We start from the raw sequence: 18,187 nt of genomic DNA on the forward strand, positions 1-18,187 counted from the left end.
CGACCAAACAAAGGAAAGGTTTCCCACCTGTACAGCAGTCACATACCTGTAACAATGTTCCTGATCGGTTTTACAAGGGCATTGAAGGCAGACACTTCAGGTTGCCGGTGCTCCCACATAGGCTGCCAAATAACAAGGCCACTAGCCAGTCGAAACGTCAGGTCAGATTCCTAAAAAAGACGATCAGAGGTTGAATCACAACAGCTCACATAAAAGAACATTGTTTCCAGTTTAAAGAGACTGTCCTTTCTCTGATGCACAGATCATATGGGAAATAAGTGGCATTAAATGCCATTCTGTGGTGGTATATTCTAACTCAGTGGCTGCTAAAGCCACTCAGCAAACACTAAAACATTTCAAGCACAGATACAAAAATACAACGGGGAAAATTCATAGCATCAGAGAAAGGCCTGGCTTAAAAAGGACCACAAAGATCATCCAGTTTCAAACCCCCTGCTACATGCAGGATTGCCAACCAGCAGACCAGGCTGCCCAGAGCCACATCCAGCCTGACCTTCAATGTCACCAGGGATGGAGCATCCACAACCTCCTTGGGCAACCTGTCTCAGTGTGTCACGACCCTCTGGGTGAAAAACTTCCTCCTAAGATCCAACCTAAACCTCCCCTGTCTCAGTTTAACACCATTCCCCCTTGTCCTGACACTGTCCACCCTTAAAAACAGCCATTTCCCCTCCTGTTTATATGCTCCTTTCAAGTACTGGGAGGCCACAATGAGGTGTCCCTGAAGCCTTCTCTTTTCCAAGCTAAAAAAATCCCAGTTCCCTCAACCTCTCGTCACAAGAGAAAACAAAGTTTACAATACAAAAATAAACAAAAGCTGTTTCCAAGTTACATTTTCATACTAGTTAGTGAGCTCCTTTTTTCAGTACCTTTGGCAATAAGAAGAAAAGCCATTTTTAAGTCAGGAGCCGTAGCATCCCTTCTAACCACACATAACTTCATATTTAGCATTCAATCTCATCATAACCTTATAGCTTGCATCTCTGAACTGCTCCAAAAAGAATGATATTAAAACACTGATTAGAAATTGAGGTAACATTAAATGTATCAAATTATTACAAAATAGTAGCATACAATTACTAAATAGTAAGACTGCAACTGCTTCAGATCTGTCTCCAGAGACGCTGGGACTGCTAGCAAACGAGCCATCATGACGAGCCATCATATACAAGCAATGGAAATTACAAAAATTAGCAAACAAGTAAATATTAGAAGGATCAAGGTGCAGTTATATTGACAAAAGTCAGATCTACATTAGGAGTCAGTAGTGTTAATGTAGTCCAGCTATCCCCCACCAGCCACACACAAACACTGGCAATAGCAGAATAATTATAGCTGCACCGCTGTGTTCTGTTACTTCACTTCACATACCTCACAGGCTTCAATCAGTGATGCAGATAGCTAAAAAAACGGCAAGAGCTGGCTGCTCACCACTCCCCTGTCCTTTCATTCTACACTTTTTTAGTCCCATCTCATAACAGTTAACTCATAAACCTTGTTATGAATTGTTGCTTTTAGCTGTGTGGTTTTTTTTGTTGTTGTTGTTGTTTTTGGTTTTTTTTTTCCTACAGAACACGTTGCAAATGTTGTAAAGTGTCAGCAATAACTTAATAGATTTTTATTTTGCATTGCCAGCTTTAGGTAATCTGCAGACACTTTTAACTGCAGTTGTTATATTGCAGGATTACACGTCACCTACCAAAAGTTTCACTTAAGAATGCATTGCTAAATGCAGGAACTCCCTCAGAAGTCAGGAAATTCCATCATTTAGGCCTTCTTTTGCAAATACACCATCTGACTTCAGCACATGCATTATTTTGGTTATCAGATCATATTCCTCCCTAAGACTTGTACCTCTGTGAAACACAGAGGGGACAATTCTGACTTACCATGACAGTTATGTGCCTCAGATACCCTATCTGTTTTTATTTGATGCACTCAGCATAAAACCCAACAGAGGGACTTAGGCAGACAGGAAGCCTTGCAGCCCTCTTCTAACTTCAGAACAAAGGAATACTTCATTGTCTCTGCCACTTCCATGCTCACACCACTAAAAAGCAATCTTGCTAACCAGCATCAAGATGATTAGTAATGATAACAATGAACCTCAGCAGCAGCTCCACAGCAGAGTCTCTGAAAAGCCAGCAAGGCCCTTGTGAGCAACAATCGAGTCAGATGAACACACATTAAAGCTTGCCATCTTTTATACAGAATTAATATGGGCCACAGATCGTTGACATTCCTAGGGTACAGGAATGCCTCACTTCAGATTTATTTGCCTTTGTGCACGGTAGAGTGATTGTTCATGTTGCTGGAAGGATTCCTTTCTGATATCAGTGGTACTGTGCCATCACAAATAAACATCTGTAGTGTCAACCAATGTGCACTGCAGGCTGAATTAAATGTTAGACTCAAAAATCCACAAAGGCAGAATCATTCTTTCTTTACTCAGAGGTGTCTCCACACAAGTACCCCATTGGCATCCCACTTACTTTAATCCTGTGAACAAGAGGAGCAAAGAGGAACACAAAGAGCTCCACGGTGGCCATGGAGTTCTGGAAGAACTTCCTCCTGTTGTTCTCCTCCTCATCATTCGTGGTGCTGGGTCGGGGTTGTCCCGGTGACCCTTGGTTTTCAGCCTGGTGGATAAAGGCACTACTGCTCCCTCCCCAGCTAGAACCTCTGTCTCCTCCAAACCGTTCATTGTTGCAGTCCTGAGGGGCCTCCAGCAGCATCCAGTGAAGAGTGTGAAGAAGCTTTGTTTCAGCTACTCCAAGTTTATCCTGATGACCTGGAAGGGAAAAAGACATCACAGTATCTCACAGGCTTTCCAATAATGGTACTGTTGAGAATTTCACAACCACAAAGGAATTTGGGCATCCAACTTCACAATGAGAGCTTGAAAACTCAAGTTCTACCATTATACAGCATTAAGTTTTGTAATGTTTGAAACCTCCTAATTTACAAGTCTCATCTATTTCACAGCATTTGCAGTTTGGATACTGAAATGTCAATGGCAGAGACAATGACCGCATGGTCCTAAAGGATGGTAGCTTGAAAACCTTGTCTGTTTGACCCCATTGAATAAGGCAGAATCTAAGCAAGCACTGTGAGGTTTCTATTAAAACTAAGCTCTTGTGTACCTGGAAAATAACTAGCAAAACATTACTCAACTACTTAGATTCTTCAGCTCATGATTTCTAAAGCTGGCAGACCACTGACCTCACAGGGAAAACTCTCCCAGGTTCCTCTGTTATAAATGAGAACAGATAATGAAATATAAAACACAGAATGAACTGGAATTCAGAGTTAAAATCCTAGATCTAGGATATGTTGCGTGACAGGCTGACCATCAATCTCATGTTCTGATTTATGTTTCACTAATGGACAAACAAACTCATATGAGCACTAACCTAGCTTGTTTCGGTTGGAAAGCAATGTTGCAGTGCAGTGCAGCACATGAGGGAGCGCAGCCTGGACAAGTTCCCAGCGAGAAATGCTCTGGATGGCTTCAGAGAGAGCTGGAGAAAGGCCATGAAGCTTGTTCTCTACCAAAACTCTTTCAAAAGACTGGAATTGAGAGAAAAAAAACAAACAAAACAACACTAAACCTTCCCACACACACTTTTAAAAACATACACCATTCTCTTTAAAACCTCTAACTTTTCATTACACAACTATATTGCAAGTTAGAATATTTTTCATGTAAAAAAGCTACAGAGTGTAGCTAAAGCTCACTATATACATGGACAAACTCAGCTAGGACATGAATGGGCCACTCTATATAACAATAAAATATACATAAAACTCAATATAATAATGAAAAAATAAAAGCAAACATCAGGCATATAAAAGTAGCAACATCAAAACAGACTTATACTATACTGCTGGGTATTAATCTGGCATGCAAGTGATCCTGCTGGGAGTAACAGGATCTAATGAAGCCTATTTTTGTGGAGCTGAGGGCTGGTATACTATTCTCTCACACACACATGCTCTTTCAGTTTAGTGTAACATAAAGGGCAATCCATTAAGGGTATGTGTGCCTCAGGAAATGTTTTCACACCGTGCCACAAAAAATAGCAAACAAAAATTTTCAGTGAGCCATGATGTAGTGGTTTTATGAATGCTTAAAAGAGCTGATGGCTGCAGCAAGTTCATTATTTCCACCTCAAGCAACATGAAATAAAACGGTCTGCCTCTGAAATCCCCCAGGAAAATCTTTATTGCTAGTTGCTCCAACTATTTCAAATAGCTCTTCCTCTGACCAGATACAAAGATCTCATTATCGGTCACAAAAGCAGTTATACTCCTTCACTGAAGTTCCTAAAGCTAAGAAAAGCATTACTGGTAATGCATGTCCTTGCCATAGACTAGCTTAGCCTCCTGGCTACCTATTTGTTCACAAGCTGTTCCACCAATTTCATCAGGCTCCTAGCAAACAAGTAACTGTTGGCATTCATGACCTAAAGGGTGTTTCAAATGCCCTCACTCCAGATTCATAAAGCTGATCCTTCAACACTAGTCACAACAATTTTTCCTGTAAAAGTGCAGCAGCGATAGGAATAGACTTAATTACAGGAAGAAAAAAAAAAAAGCTAAAAGGGCAGCAATAGTAGACTATCTCTCTTAAGTGGCCAGCTACTCCAGTGCACAGCATGATAACCAACGTCTATGTGCACTCTTCTGCATAATGCAGCAGCTGTGAACTTGTCCTCTCAGGTTGTGCCCATGTCTGCTGGTAGGGACAGACAACTCCTCAACGAAGAGACAGAATGTGCCAGTGCATGCACAATGCCACACTCATGGGAATAGTGTTCCCATCACAGCTGGCTCTGCTCTAGCCAACATGGAGGTAGAGAAGGACACATCTATCTGTACCTACAGCCTGACTGGATCTCCCCATTAGCTCCAAGCATACAGAGTAAGAGAAGGAGAGAGAGTTTGATTTGCAGGAAAATATACCTCTGTATTTAGTACTGAGGGGGCTCACAGAAAACTAAGCCTATAGTTACACAAACTGAACATGAAGAAATACAAGAAATATCAGAGCTGACAGCAATAGTAGATCCACAGAAAGTTTCCCTGCTCACCTATTAGAAATCCTCAGTCTCTGGTTAGAAAACACAACATTCATTGCAGAGCAATGACAGAAATTGTAAAGTGTTATTTAAAAATATGTGGACATATGGATGAAACCAACAATTAGTCAGAAATAAAGGGCTATAGATTAGGCTATCTGCAACGTGCACATAGCACAAGGGGTGGGTAACGCAGCTACCATGGAAAGACCCAAATCATTCTTACAGTCAGAGATCACTCTTAGAGATCTGTTTTATGTCATGCTGTGTATGAAGGAAAACACTCATTCACAGAATCACACAATTGTAGGGGTTGGAACACCAGCAGTAACATTACATGAGACCTGGCTTCCTTCGGGGCAATACGGCAGCACACCCAAGAGAATGCTGTGAAGTCCACTGAGATGAGAAGATAAGTAAATGCTTTGAAAGCCTGGGGTGAGGGGAGACAGGTGCTCATGTTTATGGTCTGGGTATACTGTAAAAAAACGGAGCTACATCATTAAACCATAGAAGAAATGCATCACAAATGCATTAGGATGGAGGTGCAGAACCATCCCAAGAAGGGATTACCTAACCACCAGGGAAACAAAGTACCTAACCACCAGGGAAACAAAGTACCTAACCACCAGGGAAACAAAGTACCTAACCACCAGGGAAACAAAGTACCTAACCACCAGGGAAACAAAGTACCTAACCACCAGGGAAACAAAGTACCTAACCACCAGGGAAACAAAGTACCTAACCACCAGGGAAACAAAGTACCTAACCACCAGGGAAACAAAGTACCTAACCAACAGGGAAACAAAGTACCTAACCAACAGGGAAACAAAGTACCTAACCAACAGGGAAACAAAGTACCTAACCAACAGGGAAACAAAGTAGCAAACTGCTCCCAGAAGTAAGACAAAGTGCAATCCTAACAAATGGTCAGGGACAAAAGAGTCTGAAAAGGCCACTGAAAAATAAGATATCTTTTTTGTCACAAGAAGTCAGGATGCCATCCCTCATTCCTTATCCATTGCTGCAGTCACATGCTCCCACCTCATTCTTTTGTCAGCTCTGCAGCTTGCTGACTGGAGTCAAGCCTCCACACAGGCCAAAATGAAGTTCAGCACAGAACGAAGCAGTTTCTACCAGGCCAGAGTGCTGAATTAGCTCTCTGGAGGGCCTGTTAAGCATCTAATCAGGCTTATCTAAAGAATTAATTTTCTTGCCTTCAGTAGAAAAGACAACCCATGTAAGCTCACACTTCAGCACAGTGTCAAAGCTATTCAATTAATAGAGCAAGAAGAGGAAAAGAAATAAATCAACAGACACAGCAACAGTGTTCTGAAACAGGATAAGAGACACTGTCATGCTCTGACTTGAGACTTCGAGTATCATGTTCAGGTACTTCAATGGCATTAGGGACAAAGTCCTTCAACAGCTGCCTCCTGAAAGCTCTGTCCCACATCCTTAACACCACAGAGAACCCAGAGAATCTGCTGTTACTTTAAAATTAGACATATTCACTTCAACATTTTTGTTTTCTGAGCTACATGAAGCCATTCTTCTGTTCTTTCCTAGGTTGAAATCCTCCATGAGGAATAAATGGCACCCAATGATAATCAGCAATGTTTGCTGAACATTTCTAGAGCGGATGGGAGCTTAGCAAGTTTCTGGGTGGCACATTTCAGCAGTGGCAACACAGGGTCACCTCCATTTACACAGATTTTTTGAGTGCAGCATGCAGGCTCTTGTTTAATGAGAACAAAAAGGCACAGCTAACAGTGCTGACTGTTAAAAAACTATTTTGTAGCTGAGAGTTTTCTCTATTAAATAGTATTATTGTGCTCTTTGTATCTGTTATTGTTTCCATGGAAATAAATAGGACACATTACTTTTGGATCAACCGATATACTGTCAGCATGGGACCTCATTGGCATCACTCTTGCCCCTGATTATGACAGCAATGAGCAGCTCAACAGCAGTAATACGTAATTCTCTGATTAAGTGGTCTCATGGGGTTTGCATCTAGTTCTTCACAGAGGTCCAGCTCACAGCAAACACTCCATGTGCAAGGCTCCAGGTTAGCCTTTGCTCCCATAGTGTTTTCTCCTTGCTCTAGAATGACTTCTTTTTCTAGTTCCCAGGACCTGCTACAGACAGAACAGATTTTGGGAACTAATTTCTGCCCCACATGAACTACACAACTGCTTCTACAGTTGAAAGGAGTTACATCAACAAGAAAGTAGAGAGTGTCTGAAGCATAAAGGGTATGGTAATGTTATGGACATCTGGAGTTGCAGTCTCAGGACTGCTAGTAAGCTAAGAAAACATTACCTGTGTTGTTGCAGTAGCTAGTCCCCAACTGCAACAGCTCATGTCAAAAGAGGATAAAGAACACCAGCCAAAGTGACAGTGAGCAAAGTCAGTGCTATGTCTTGGCTAAAAAAGAAAGAGGCAATCCCTTTATGAAATGATCTGTCTGTGTGGCCCTCAGGGCCACTTACATATGCATATTTCCTTTTAGCCTGGTGATGCCATCTGTTTCCACAGGGAAGAGCGGTCAGTCTTGTCTGGCTGCCTTCCCACTGCTGCTGTTCTCCTTTTACCCTTCTCCAACCAAGAAACAAAGGGGCTGTCAAACACCAGGATCAGACCTCATGTCACTTTCCTGCTGGACAGGGAACAGGGAGCTGCCTGAAGGCAAACAGAACAGAGCAGCTGCTGGCTGGTCTTAGCCTTGGTTTCCTATGCACCTTCCTCAAGTCACATGAGCGAACCCCCGCTCTAAGGCCAAAGGAGCTGTACCTGCAGCTGACTGTATAAGGCACCTCTGGGTTCCATTCCCTCAGGAGTGCTAGATGAGCTGCAGACCTCCTCCTGAGAAGTAGCCATACTCGATCTGACTCAAGAATAAGGAAAAAACAAACAAAACAACCAACCAAAAAATGCCAAAAACCAAACCAAACCAAAACCACATCCAAGCAGTAAGCTAGGACAGGAGGGTTAGGGCTATTGGACTTATGCTGTTTTTTTTCAACCTTCTCATCCACTATCCATACTCCAGACAGCTTGAGATCTGATCTTCAGAAATACACATTTTGCATTAAATACTCCTCCTGCCTCTACAGAACAAGAACTTCTGAGCTGCCTTGAACATATTTTTCCCACTGAATTGCTCATCTAAAGCTTGGGCTGCAACACAGGAGAAAGCAGTGAACTAGTACTAGTGTCACTTCAGACTGACTAGAGGTAACTTGAAATACAGGCAAACAGTATTTTCAGCCTACAGAAGGGCCCCCAAGTGAACAAGTGTTCCTATAAAAACTTACAACGTGAATCTAGGAGCTCAGAAGACAAGAGTCAGGTTCTACGGTTTATGAATGCAAGGCTATTGTACAATCAGTAAAAGAGACATTAACCATAGTACATACATTGACAATGAAGCAGAGACGCTAACTACTTCACTCACAGAAAACTCCTGCATCCAAAGACTCAGTCTACTGCAACCATTACTACAAGTTGTTTTTAAATGTTGTTCCCCATCTATCCTTTAATCACTTCTGACAACAGAAATGTATCATTATATTTGCAAAAACCACAGGGAGAAAAAAAACGAAGTATTTTAAAAGAAAGCTGGAATTTGCAAGGTCCTCCAGAACACACCTGAGATGTCCCATCGTGTCCCAGTTTCAGGCAGTTTTGAGTTAATTTTCTTTCTATTATCTGGTACAGTGCTATGTTGTGGATTTAGGGTGACAATAACGTTGACGACACAACAATGCAATGCAAAGGGAAAAAATATAAAACATATCCCCTCAGCCTCGTACCTTCACCCTCCCAAAGCACAACAGTTCTGTATACCCCCCAAAGCACAACAGTTCTGTATACCACTCACATACATTCCCTTTGACGTCACTTAAAGCTTTGAGTCAAGCACCTTAGAAATGACATTGAATCAGAGCAGAGGAACTTCAAAAGGGGGAGAAGGAAGGATATTTAAACCTTACACAGGTACAGGGCATTCAGACAATGTGAAACAATGTGGGGGGGTCCACAGGGCAGAAAAACAGTATTTGTCTTCATATCTAAGGCTAGTCTATAGCCAACTGACGTCAGTGAGGTTGTTGAAATAAGAAAAACAAACTATTTTTCACAAATATGAAGAATTATGAACTGTATAACAAAGCTCAAAAACCCAATACAAACATCTCTTTCAGACCAGATCCTGTAATGACTGAATCCAGACCTCCAGCATCCTGCTTCCTCAAAGCATAATATGCAGCAAAATCTAGTGCAGCAAGTTTACAGCAAAGAATCATAACAGAATGCATATGACAACACTGTGCTGCAGTGTCAGGCAGTTAAGAGCCTATAGACATGCCTAGAACAATTCTGGCAAGAGAGTTTAAAGAGGACAGATCATACATCAGGTGCGCCACATTCCTAGACATGCTAGTCAATACAGCACTGTTAGATAATCAGCCTGATGTTTTAGAAGATAAGCCAACTATCTGTCAAGCTCCAGATACCTTCTGTTTCACTCATGCATGCAACAGTCTGCTATCCTGCTGGATTACATGAAAGGTGTTGATGTGGGCAGGCATTTCTATACATTGCCAGGGAAAGGAAACCAAAGAGCAAATAAAAGTGGCAGATGCATCAGATCAGGCCGCATCACTTCTGCAAAACTAAGCACCTCCTTTGGAAGCTTTCTAGCCATATTTAATGATTATGTCAAGAAATCGAGAAGTATCAAATTCTCCTTTATATAAGCAGCTGAAGCAGACTAAGCCTTCATCAAAACTAGCTAAAGTTGCAGACATAAACAAGGAATTTTGATGCAAGAGAATTGCATATTTTTAAAAGGCCTCGAAATACTGATAATCTCTGCGCATTCACTGTAAACATCTTTCTTTATTCTCCCTATCTCCTGAGACAACAAACTCCCCTAACTCTTGGGGCTTCTAAAAAAAATCATGGCACCATGACCCTCAGGCCCCATTATGCAATTGGTTTGAAACAAAGATGTTGAATTAATCCATGCCCAAGCTGTGACTCTTTAGCACCAGCTTTTTGTCAGGACTATACAATGTAAAAATATAACTGTAGGCACAGTATCTAGACTGGGTACTCCAAGGCATGTGCTGAAGGAAGATGTGAAGCAATAGCCCTGACCTGCAGGGAAGGCACAGTTTGATTGTCATGGTACTACCTGTAGGCCAAAACACTTCAGGACCACTCACAAGCCCAGAGACCACCTATTTCCTGAGCATTTTTTCAGAGGTCCTTTTCATTCGACTGGAACATGTAACTTACATTCTCTTGCCAATTTTTACACTTACCAAATTCTGGTATGTCCTTAAAGAAACAGGATTTGGAATTAACCCGGAAGACAGAGAAAAGCTGCTCTCAAAAGTACAGCATGAAGCACAACAAGTCACAGACAGCCAGACAAATTTATGTAGAAGAGAGTAGGAAGTTTTGTCCCTCTACCCAACAATAACAGAGAACACTGGTGAAGCTGTAATCTCAAATTAGAGGGACTGACAAGGCTCTTGCACACTTCTGACACTCCTGCAATGACGTAAGGCAACAAGCTCCACTTTAAATCCTCTGAGCTGTAACTGGTATAGACCAGCAGTGATGCTTTGAGCTTATTGTGCCAGAACCACTATGCATTTCACCCAGCAACACAGTAAGACAAAAGTCCTCTGTCAGTAGTTGGTATCTAGGAATAACCCTGAAAAATTTATGGATTTCCTAGAAAAATCTAGTCAGCAGTAGCAAGGGCTTCTCCAGTTTAATGTCTTGTGAGAAGGAAGTCAGGAAATTGCTGCAGAGAGACCTAAGTACTTTAAACTATTAAGATACATGTCGGGACCGCATTTTTCCAGTCTGTCAGGTTTAGCTGCAACTGCTTAATGTACTTTAAGTCAACCAAAGACAAGCAGCAGCTGAAGAAATTGCGCAGCTCCCTAGATAACCATCATACTTGAACTTGCTGTGTATATTCCCTTTCTCTTGTCACATGCTTGAGTGAGATTTTATACTAAATCTAGCTAGAAATAAGGGTTATCAGCATCTGCATAACAATCCCTTCAATCACGCTAAGATATGGTCCTCTCTTATCCAATGAAGGATACATTTTCATTTTCCATTATGGAAGTATTTTTAATGCTTGCTGTTAGCAACTTTTACATTTTTAATATTATAACTCCAATAATCACAACCTGAAACGCCATGAATTTCATCCAAAAGCCATTTACTCCATGACAAACTGTAAGATTAGACCCAAACTGTCTAAGCCCAGTCTGCCCTCACTGTGTCAGTTCAACTACTAATATAAACATTAAATACATATACAATGTCAAAAGGTGGACATGATTTCCAGTTTCTCTAGATGGGAAAAGACATCAAATCCTTCACATGATAGAAGTACAAAATTAAGCTAAATGGTCTCTCCTGTGAGTTGAAAGGCTTACTGACCAACCACCATGGCAAGGTCAAGTTGCATTAAACATTAGCAACCAATAAGAGTTGAAAACAGGTACATACCACACAGGAAGCTTCATATTGTTTTCCCAGTTTAGGTCTTAAAAATGCACTGAAGGAAAGAATTAAAAAAAAGGATTAGAGGCCCAGCACTTCAAGCAGGAGTTTTGCTTAGTTACTTTTAGGATTTTTCTCACGTTAAAAGATTGGCAAAATGCTGAAAACTTTATAATATAAAAGAAGATGAAGCCAAAAGAATGTCCTGATACCTGTTGATGATATCTGCCAAGTGCTATCACCTTACAGGCCCTTTATATTAGACAGTTTTCAGCCATTTTACCTCACTGAAAGATGTTCAAAATGTTCTGCTTAATACATTAAATATTACTGAACTTTGCCCTGTATGTATTTTAAGCTAGCGAACAACTTGCCTGTTTTATATCAAGTATTTTTCTCCACAACCAGTGATTTAGAAGGCCTGTGATGAGAAGCAGGCCTTCACCCTGTAGCTAGAGAACACCTACCCTCTGCTGTCATTTCCCTCCAGAACAGAATTGGTTACACGCTTAGAAAGAAACAAAACAACAAAAAAAGAATCTCCGCACATAAATCAGGTCACATTATTACATATTATTTCTTAAAGGATGAAAATGTGGGATAATGGGATTTTGTGACTGAGGTCCTAAAATAAAGCCACAACCTTCAAACCTTCCACCCTCTTCCACAGTCCCTGTGATGTTTTCAGTTTGGAATTCCTGCAAGACCGGAGACAGACAGCATTCACAAGGAACACAAAGACCCAACTATACATTCAGCCTGCCCCTCACACATCATTTCTCTACAATCCAATGAAACAGAGTGAGATTTTGACGTATCTGTTTGCATGCTGACCTCTCAAAGCATAGATTACACTTCCAGAATAGCTGCAAAAACAGACAGCAGCAGAACCATGATTCCAGTGCAGCACCAGGGAACATAGCTTCTAGCCCCTAAGCTCCAGAAGTCCTCTTAAAACAGGGAGGAAGAGAGCAGCAAGGAGGGGTGAGGTGCGCACATATGCACATGAATATTTTAAAGTCAAATTAAGAAGCTTTCTGAGGTTGCCAGTGTCCTTCCCCCATTCCAAATACACACAGATCACACTGCATGAAGTGCAAATAAGAACCGCTTGTTTCACGCCTTCATATTGCAGATGCAGTAACTGCTTCCTACCCAGCACTGGGCAGCAGCTGGCCTGCCTGCTTGCCTCCCCTCCCACAACCCTGTTGCAGCTGTATCCTAAACATGCTGCTCTCACCTGGTTTGCCTCCACAGGAAGGTCTGGATGGGCAGAGGGATACCACGGCCGCTCTCCTGCTCCTGGCCCTCTGAGCTTTTTCGTTTCACCATGATGCTGATGATAGCTGCTGCTGTGAGCCAGTCTTAGCAGACATATCAGTCGGTGTCTCCCATAGCTTCCTCTTGGCTCTCCATAACTCTTTATCCCCTTCCCTTCATTCCTTACAGCTCTCCCCCCCCCCCTCCCTCCCTGCACCTCCTCCAGCCTCGGTGGTGCAAAATGGCTGCAGGAGGCAGGGAGGAAATTAGGGGAGCGAAGATGTCCGCGTCCCTCCGCTTCCTCCCTGCCTTCAGCACCTCCCTCTGTGGACAGCTCCGGCTCCGCGAGCCGCGCCGGCAGGCGGTGACAGGGGCGGGCGGGGGGGGAGCGCCAAGCGGGCCCGCCCCGCCCAACGTCCCGCGGCGAGGCCGGGCGCGAAGCTCCCCTCCCGCAGCCCCTACCGCTTCGTCCAGCCTCGGACGGACAAGTTGGGGGAACTGACGTGCAGCTGGGAATGCACAGGACAGCCGGTCGGGTCAGCAGAATGTTTCTCCCTCTTCCCCCTGCCCGGACGGAAGGAACGCTTGGCGCTGCTGAGCTCCTGCATCGCTGCAGGCCAAGCTGTCCTCCATCCACCTAGGCAGCCGACCTCCAAGCACAGAAGTTGTCAGAAGGACAGCTACCTGTGCATCTTCAGAATGAGGAGAGCAGTAAGGTTGATGAGACACAAATGAATAAGATGAAATTACATTGCTTGTGTCAAAAATGATGGACAGTTCAAGGAGAGGTGTTCTGACAAGCCAAAACTGTATTCATGATGGTCTTTCGATTCTCCTATTCAGTATGAGGCAATTAAAGACTCACTGAGTCCCTTCCTTGAACAGGAGCTGAGCTCATCAGCCCCAACTATTCTGCTCCTTGTGGGTGCTTGGAGGAGCGCTCACTGAAAACCCAGAGCCACTCATGCTGGAGATGAAGGCTCTTTCCAGTGACCAAGCCAGTGCTCCCCTGCAGTGACTTCAGCTGCTTCTGCTCTCTGCTCCTGGAGAACATAACCCCACCTGCTCCACATGTGGCTAAAACACTCCTCTTGCACAAAAGTAGTATTAAGACAGCCGTTTGGAAGGTAACATGTTCAATTACACATAAACATATTTACAGCCAAAAAGTTTGACAGAAAGGGGTTTTACTTTTCTTCTCCCTTTTGTTCTGTCAGCACTAACTTCTTCTGCTGATGCACAGGAATAAGGACTCTCTAGCTCAGATAGTCAGGTTTTGATTTCTATTTTCCTGTTTCTCAAGTTAGGTCAGAAATAAGACAGCTGTGATTTCCAACGTCTGCCAAGAACTGGCTACTGAGAGAAGGTGGCTAAAAGAAACCACTGCTAAAGAAGCACTAAAGAAGTTTCCCATTCACCATCCCCTCAACATCACCAGGACTTTATTTAACCAGTCTTTATATCAGAAAAGTTCACTTGAGCTTTTAATTATGAATAGAACGCCCCTTGACATCCCAAAGTGAAACAACAATGCAGTAACAATGATAAATGTGTTTTTATAAGTTGGCTTTATCCAGTCCTGTAATATGTTACAAAACTATTGAATCACGCATAAGCAACAGGAATCACTCTTTCAAAGTGCAGATTCTCCAGTCTCACCAAGCTGTGACCAGCACCAACCCCAAGAAGAGGTGCACGTGGTTATTGTTTCTCAGTCTCACCCCTCTGCTTGGCAAGAACACAGAGCAGATCCTCCTGAAAGCTCTACTAAGGCAAACGGAATATAAAGACAAGGTGATTGGTGGTAACCCACATGGCTTCACCAATGGTAAGTCATGCATGACAGACTTGGTGGCCTTTCAAGATAGAGCTACTGCATCAGTGGAAACAAGAGCAACAGACATCATCAACATAGACTTGTGCACAGCACTTGACACTGCCCTGCGCAACATCCTGGTCACTGAGTTGCAGAACAATGGATTTGATGGAAGGACCACTAGCTGGATAGGGAATTGGCTGGATGGTTACACTCAGAGTTGTGGTCAACAGCTCCATGACAAAGTGGAGACCTGTGACGAGCGGCATTCCTCAGGGACCGGTGCTATTTAACATCTTTGTAGGCAACGTGGGCATCAGGATTAAGTGCACCCTTAGGAAGTTTGCAGATGACACCAAGCTGTGTGGTGCAGTTGATGTGTTAGAGGAAAGGGATGCTACCCAGAGGGACCTAGACCAGCTTGGAAAGGCAGGCCTTCACCAAACTCACTAAGTTCAACAAGGCCAAGTGTAAGATCCTGGGTCAGGACAACCTCAAACACAAATACAAGCTGGGTAGAGAATGGCTTGAGAGCAGCCCTGAGGAGAAGGATTTTGGTGTATCAACTGATGAGAGACTCAACATGAGCTAGCCATGTGCGCTTGCAGTGTAGAAGGTCAACTGTATCCTGGGTTGTATCCAGAGAAGTGTGATCAGCAAGACAAGGAAAGTGATTCTGTCCCCCTACTTTGCTCTTAGGATACCCCATCTGGAGTACTGTGTCCAGTTCTGCAGTCCCCAAAACAAGAAGGGCATAGAGCTGTTGAAGCAGGTTCAGAGGATTAGCAGGCTAGAGCACCCCTCATATGAGGACAGGCTGAGGGAGCTGGGGCTCTTCATCCTGGAGAAGGCTCCAAACAGACCTTATAGCAGTCTTCCAGTAACAGAAAGAGGCCTAGAGAAAAGCTGGGGAAGGACTTTTTATAAGCAGGTCGTGACAGGACAAGGGAAAACTGTTTTAAACTGGAAGAAGACAGATTTAGACTAGATATCAGGAAGAAATTCATTACTATGAGGGTGGTGAGACACTGGCACAGGTTGCCCAGTGAGGTTGTGGATGCCCCCTCCCTGGAAGCATTTAAGGTCAGACTGGATGGGGCTGAGAGCAGCCTGGTTTACTGGGAGGTGTCCTTGCCCATAGCGGGGGTTGGAACTAGAGGATATTAAAGATCCCTTCCAACCCAAACCTTTCTATGATTCTCTGCTTCAATATTACTTTAAGAGTGGCTAGAAGCAGATTTTAACCTCGCTTAGTTTTGAAAGCAACACCTCAACCCCACCATAAATCACAGAATCCTAGAATGGCTTAAGGACCTTAAAGATAAACAAGCTCCAAACCCCTCCCATGGGCTAACTTGCTCCCACCAGCTCAGTACTTAACATGGGGGTTCACGAGGGCAGAGTAGATGGGAGGACACTCTCCTCCCTCACCCTGCTGCCCCTCTTCTGTTGATGCAGCCTAGGATACTGTTGGCTTCCCACACGTAAAATCTTGCACTTGGCCTTGTTGAAACTCATCAGGTTCTCATGGGCTCATTTTTCAAGCATGTCCAGGCCTCCCTGGATGGCATCCCTTCCTTCTATGGTCTCAGCTGCACCACTCAGCTTAGTGTCATCAGCAAACTTGCTAAGGGTATAGTCAATCCCATCATTCGTTGTGTCTCTGATAAAGATGTTAAAAACCACCAGCCCAAAGACCGACCCCCAGGGGACACCAATCATCACAGGCCAGTGATACCTGGACACAGAACCACTGACAACAACACTCTGGCTGTGACCATCCAACCAATTATTTATCCATCAAATAGTCCAGCCATCAAACCTGTGTCATTCCAACTTGGAAATAAGGATGTCATAAAGGAGCATAAAATGCCCTGCACAAGTCCAGGTAGATAACATCAGTTGCCCTTCCTTTGTTCACCAAAGCTGTCACTACACAATAGAAGGTCACCAGATTGATCAGGCACAATCTGCCCTTGGTGAAGCTGTGCTGACCATCTCAGATTACCTCTTCATTTAGCACATGCCGTAATATCTCTTCCAGGAGGATCTACTCCACAACTTGCCCAGGCACAGACGTTAAGCTCATCAGCCTGCAGTACCTCAGGTCTTCCTTTCTCCCTTTCTTAAAAATGGAAGCTGCATTTCCCTTTTTCCAGTCACTGGGAGCTTCACATGACAGCCACAGATTTACAAATATGTTGGAGACCAGCTTGGCAACTCATTAGCCAGTTCCTTCAGTACCCTGGGATGCACATCATCCAAACCCATAGACCTGTACACATTCAGTGTCATGAGGTAGTCTTAGACTTGCTCTTATCTTAAAGCAGGATGAATTTTGCTCTCAAAACTCCCACCTAGAGGTTCAGGAACACAAGAGGCATGGGGAAGTATAACTGGCAGAGAAAACCTTCTCCATGCCTGACAAAGCCAGGTCTTCCTTCTTGTTTATCCAAGGGGGTACATTCTCCTTTTTCAGTCTTTTCTGCCCTATGTATCTAAAGAATCCCTTCTTGTTATTTTTCATATCCCAGGGGACACGCATACCCAAGAGGTGCTGTTATCTACACAAGTGAGCCAGCTTACTGCTAGGGAGTTATGCACATAAGAGCAAGTGAAAAGTTATAGCCTAGAAGATTTTACTTATCTCTGCACAGAACTTCAGTTTGCAGCAGAGGCTCACAGCTTCAGTCAGCATCTGATTACACCCAAACACTGGGACTACAGTGGGGCCCGCCAAGCCAGTCCTCTGCTTTCCTTAGTTACTATTTAAATTGTATACGTGGTTTCCATTCAAACAATACACAGACAACAAAAGCAATAAAAATTTAGAGAGAAGGTCACCATAGCATGCTAAGTCTGATAAAGACCTCAGAAAGACCTGTGTTAACTCACTACTGAACAGCACTTCTAGCTACTGTTGCTCTGTGGATTAGGCATGCAGGAAGCCGGGTAAGGGACAGGGAAGCTGCTAGGACACCTGCCTGCACTCCATTGCACAGCTGCAGCAATCAGAATCAGCTTGCCTAATTTCTTGATGCATAAGAAATGCAGGCAGTTGGTTTATGGATTAAGCAAAATAAGCACACATTAACTTTACCTCAGAAGTCATAACACACCATACTGATGAGCACAGAGCATCTTTGCAGAACACAATTAACACCTGCAGAAGTGCTTCCAACTCAGCCAGTGCAACACACCCTCCATCTTTGCCAGTTCCCTTTGGTTTCACAGTCAACCCAGCCTCAAGACATGCAGAAGTTGCTCCTGCATCTGGCTCTTCATCTTTCCAAAAGCCTACGAGATGCAGCCTGCAGAACCCTTAGTCAAGCAGACGGCTCTTTCCTGGAGTTCAGGCTCATGCTTTTTTTTTCCGCCAGCCCAACACCCCTCCCACATCACTTAGGTCAACACTAAGCAATCAAATTGTTCTATCACATCAGACCTCCCAGAACAGGCAGGAATCTTC

General features: G+C 43.5%; 1 protein-coding gene across 13 annotated transcripts in view; it reads right to left on the reverse strand.

Moving 5' to 3' along the window:
- The window catches only part of UNC80 (unc-80 homolog, NALCN channel complex subunit), a 122,770-nt gene extending 109,530 nt beyond the window's left edge, over nucleotides 1–13,240 (reverse strand). For all 13 annotated transcript variants that reach the window (XM_072341485.1, XM_072341482.1, XM_072341481.1 and 10 more), the window contains exons 1-5: nucleotides 12,883–13,240; nucleotides 11,649–11,697; nucleotides 3,435–3,591; nucleotides 2,514–2,812; nucleotides 47–170 (exon numbers count right to left, since the gene is read on the reverse strand). In XM_072341485.1, the coding sequence (XP_072197586.1) occupies nucleotides 47–170; nucleotides 2,514–2,812; nucleotides 3,435–3,591; nucleotides 11,649–11,697; nucleotides 12,883–12,974 (721 nt within the window). In that variant the 5' untranslated portion in view covers nucleotides 12,975–13,240. The remainder of the gene's footprint in view (nucleotides 1–46; nucleotides 171–2,513; nucleotides 2,813–3,434; nucleotides 3,592–11,648; nucleotides 11,698–12,882) is intronic.
- Nucleotides 13,241–18,187: the final 4,947 nt, after the last annotated feature.

This window comes from Excalfactoria chinensis, chromosome 7 (genome assembly GCF_039878825.1).
Source record: "Excalfactoria chinensis isolate bCotChi1 chromosome 7, bCotChi1.hap2, whole genome shotgun sequence".
In the NCBI taxonomy this organism is placed as follows: Eukaryota; Metazoa; Chordata; class Aves; order Galliformes; family Phasianidae; genus Excalfactoria; species Excalfactoria chinensis.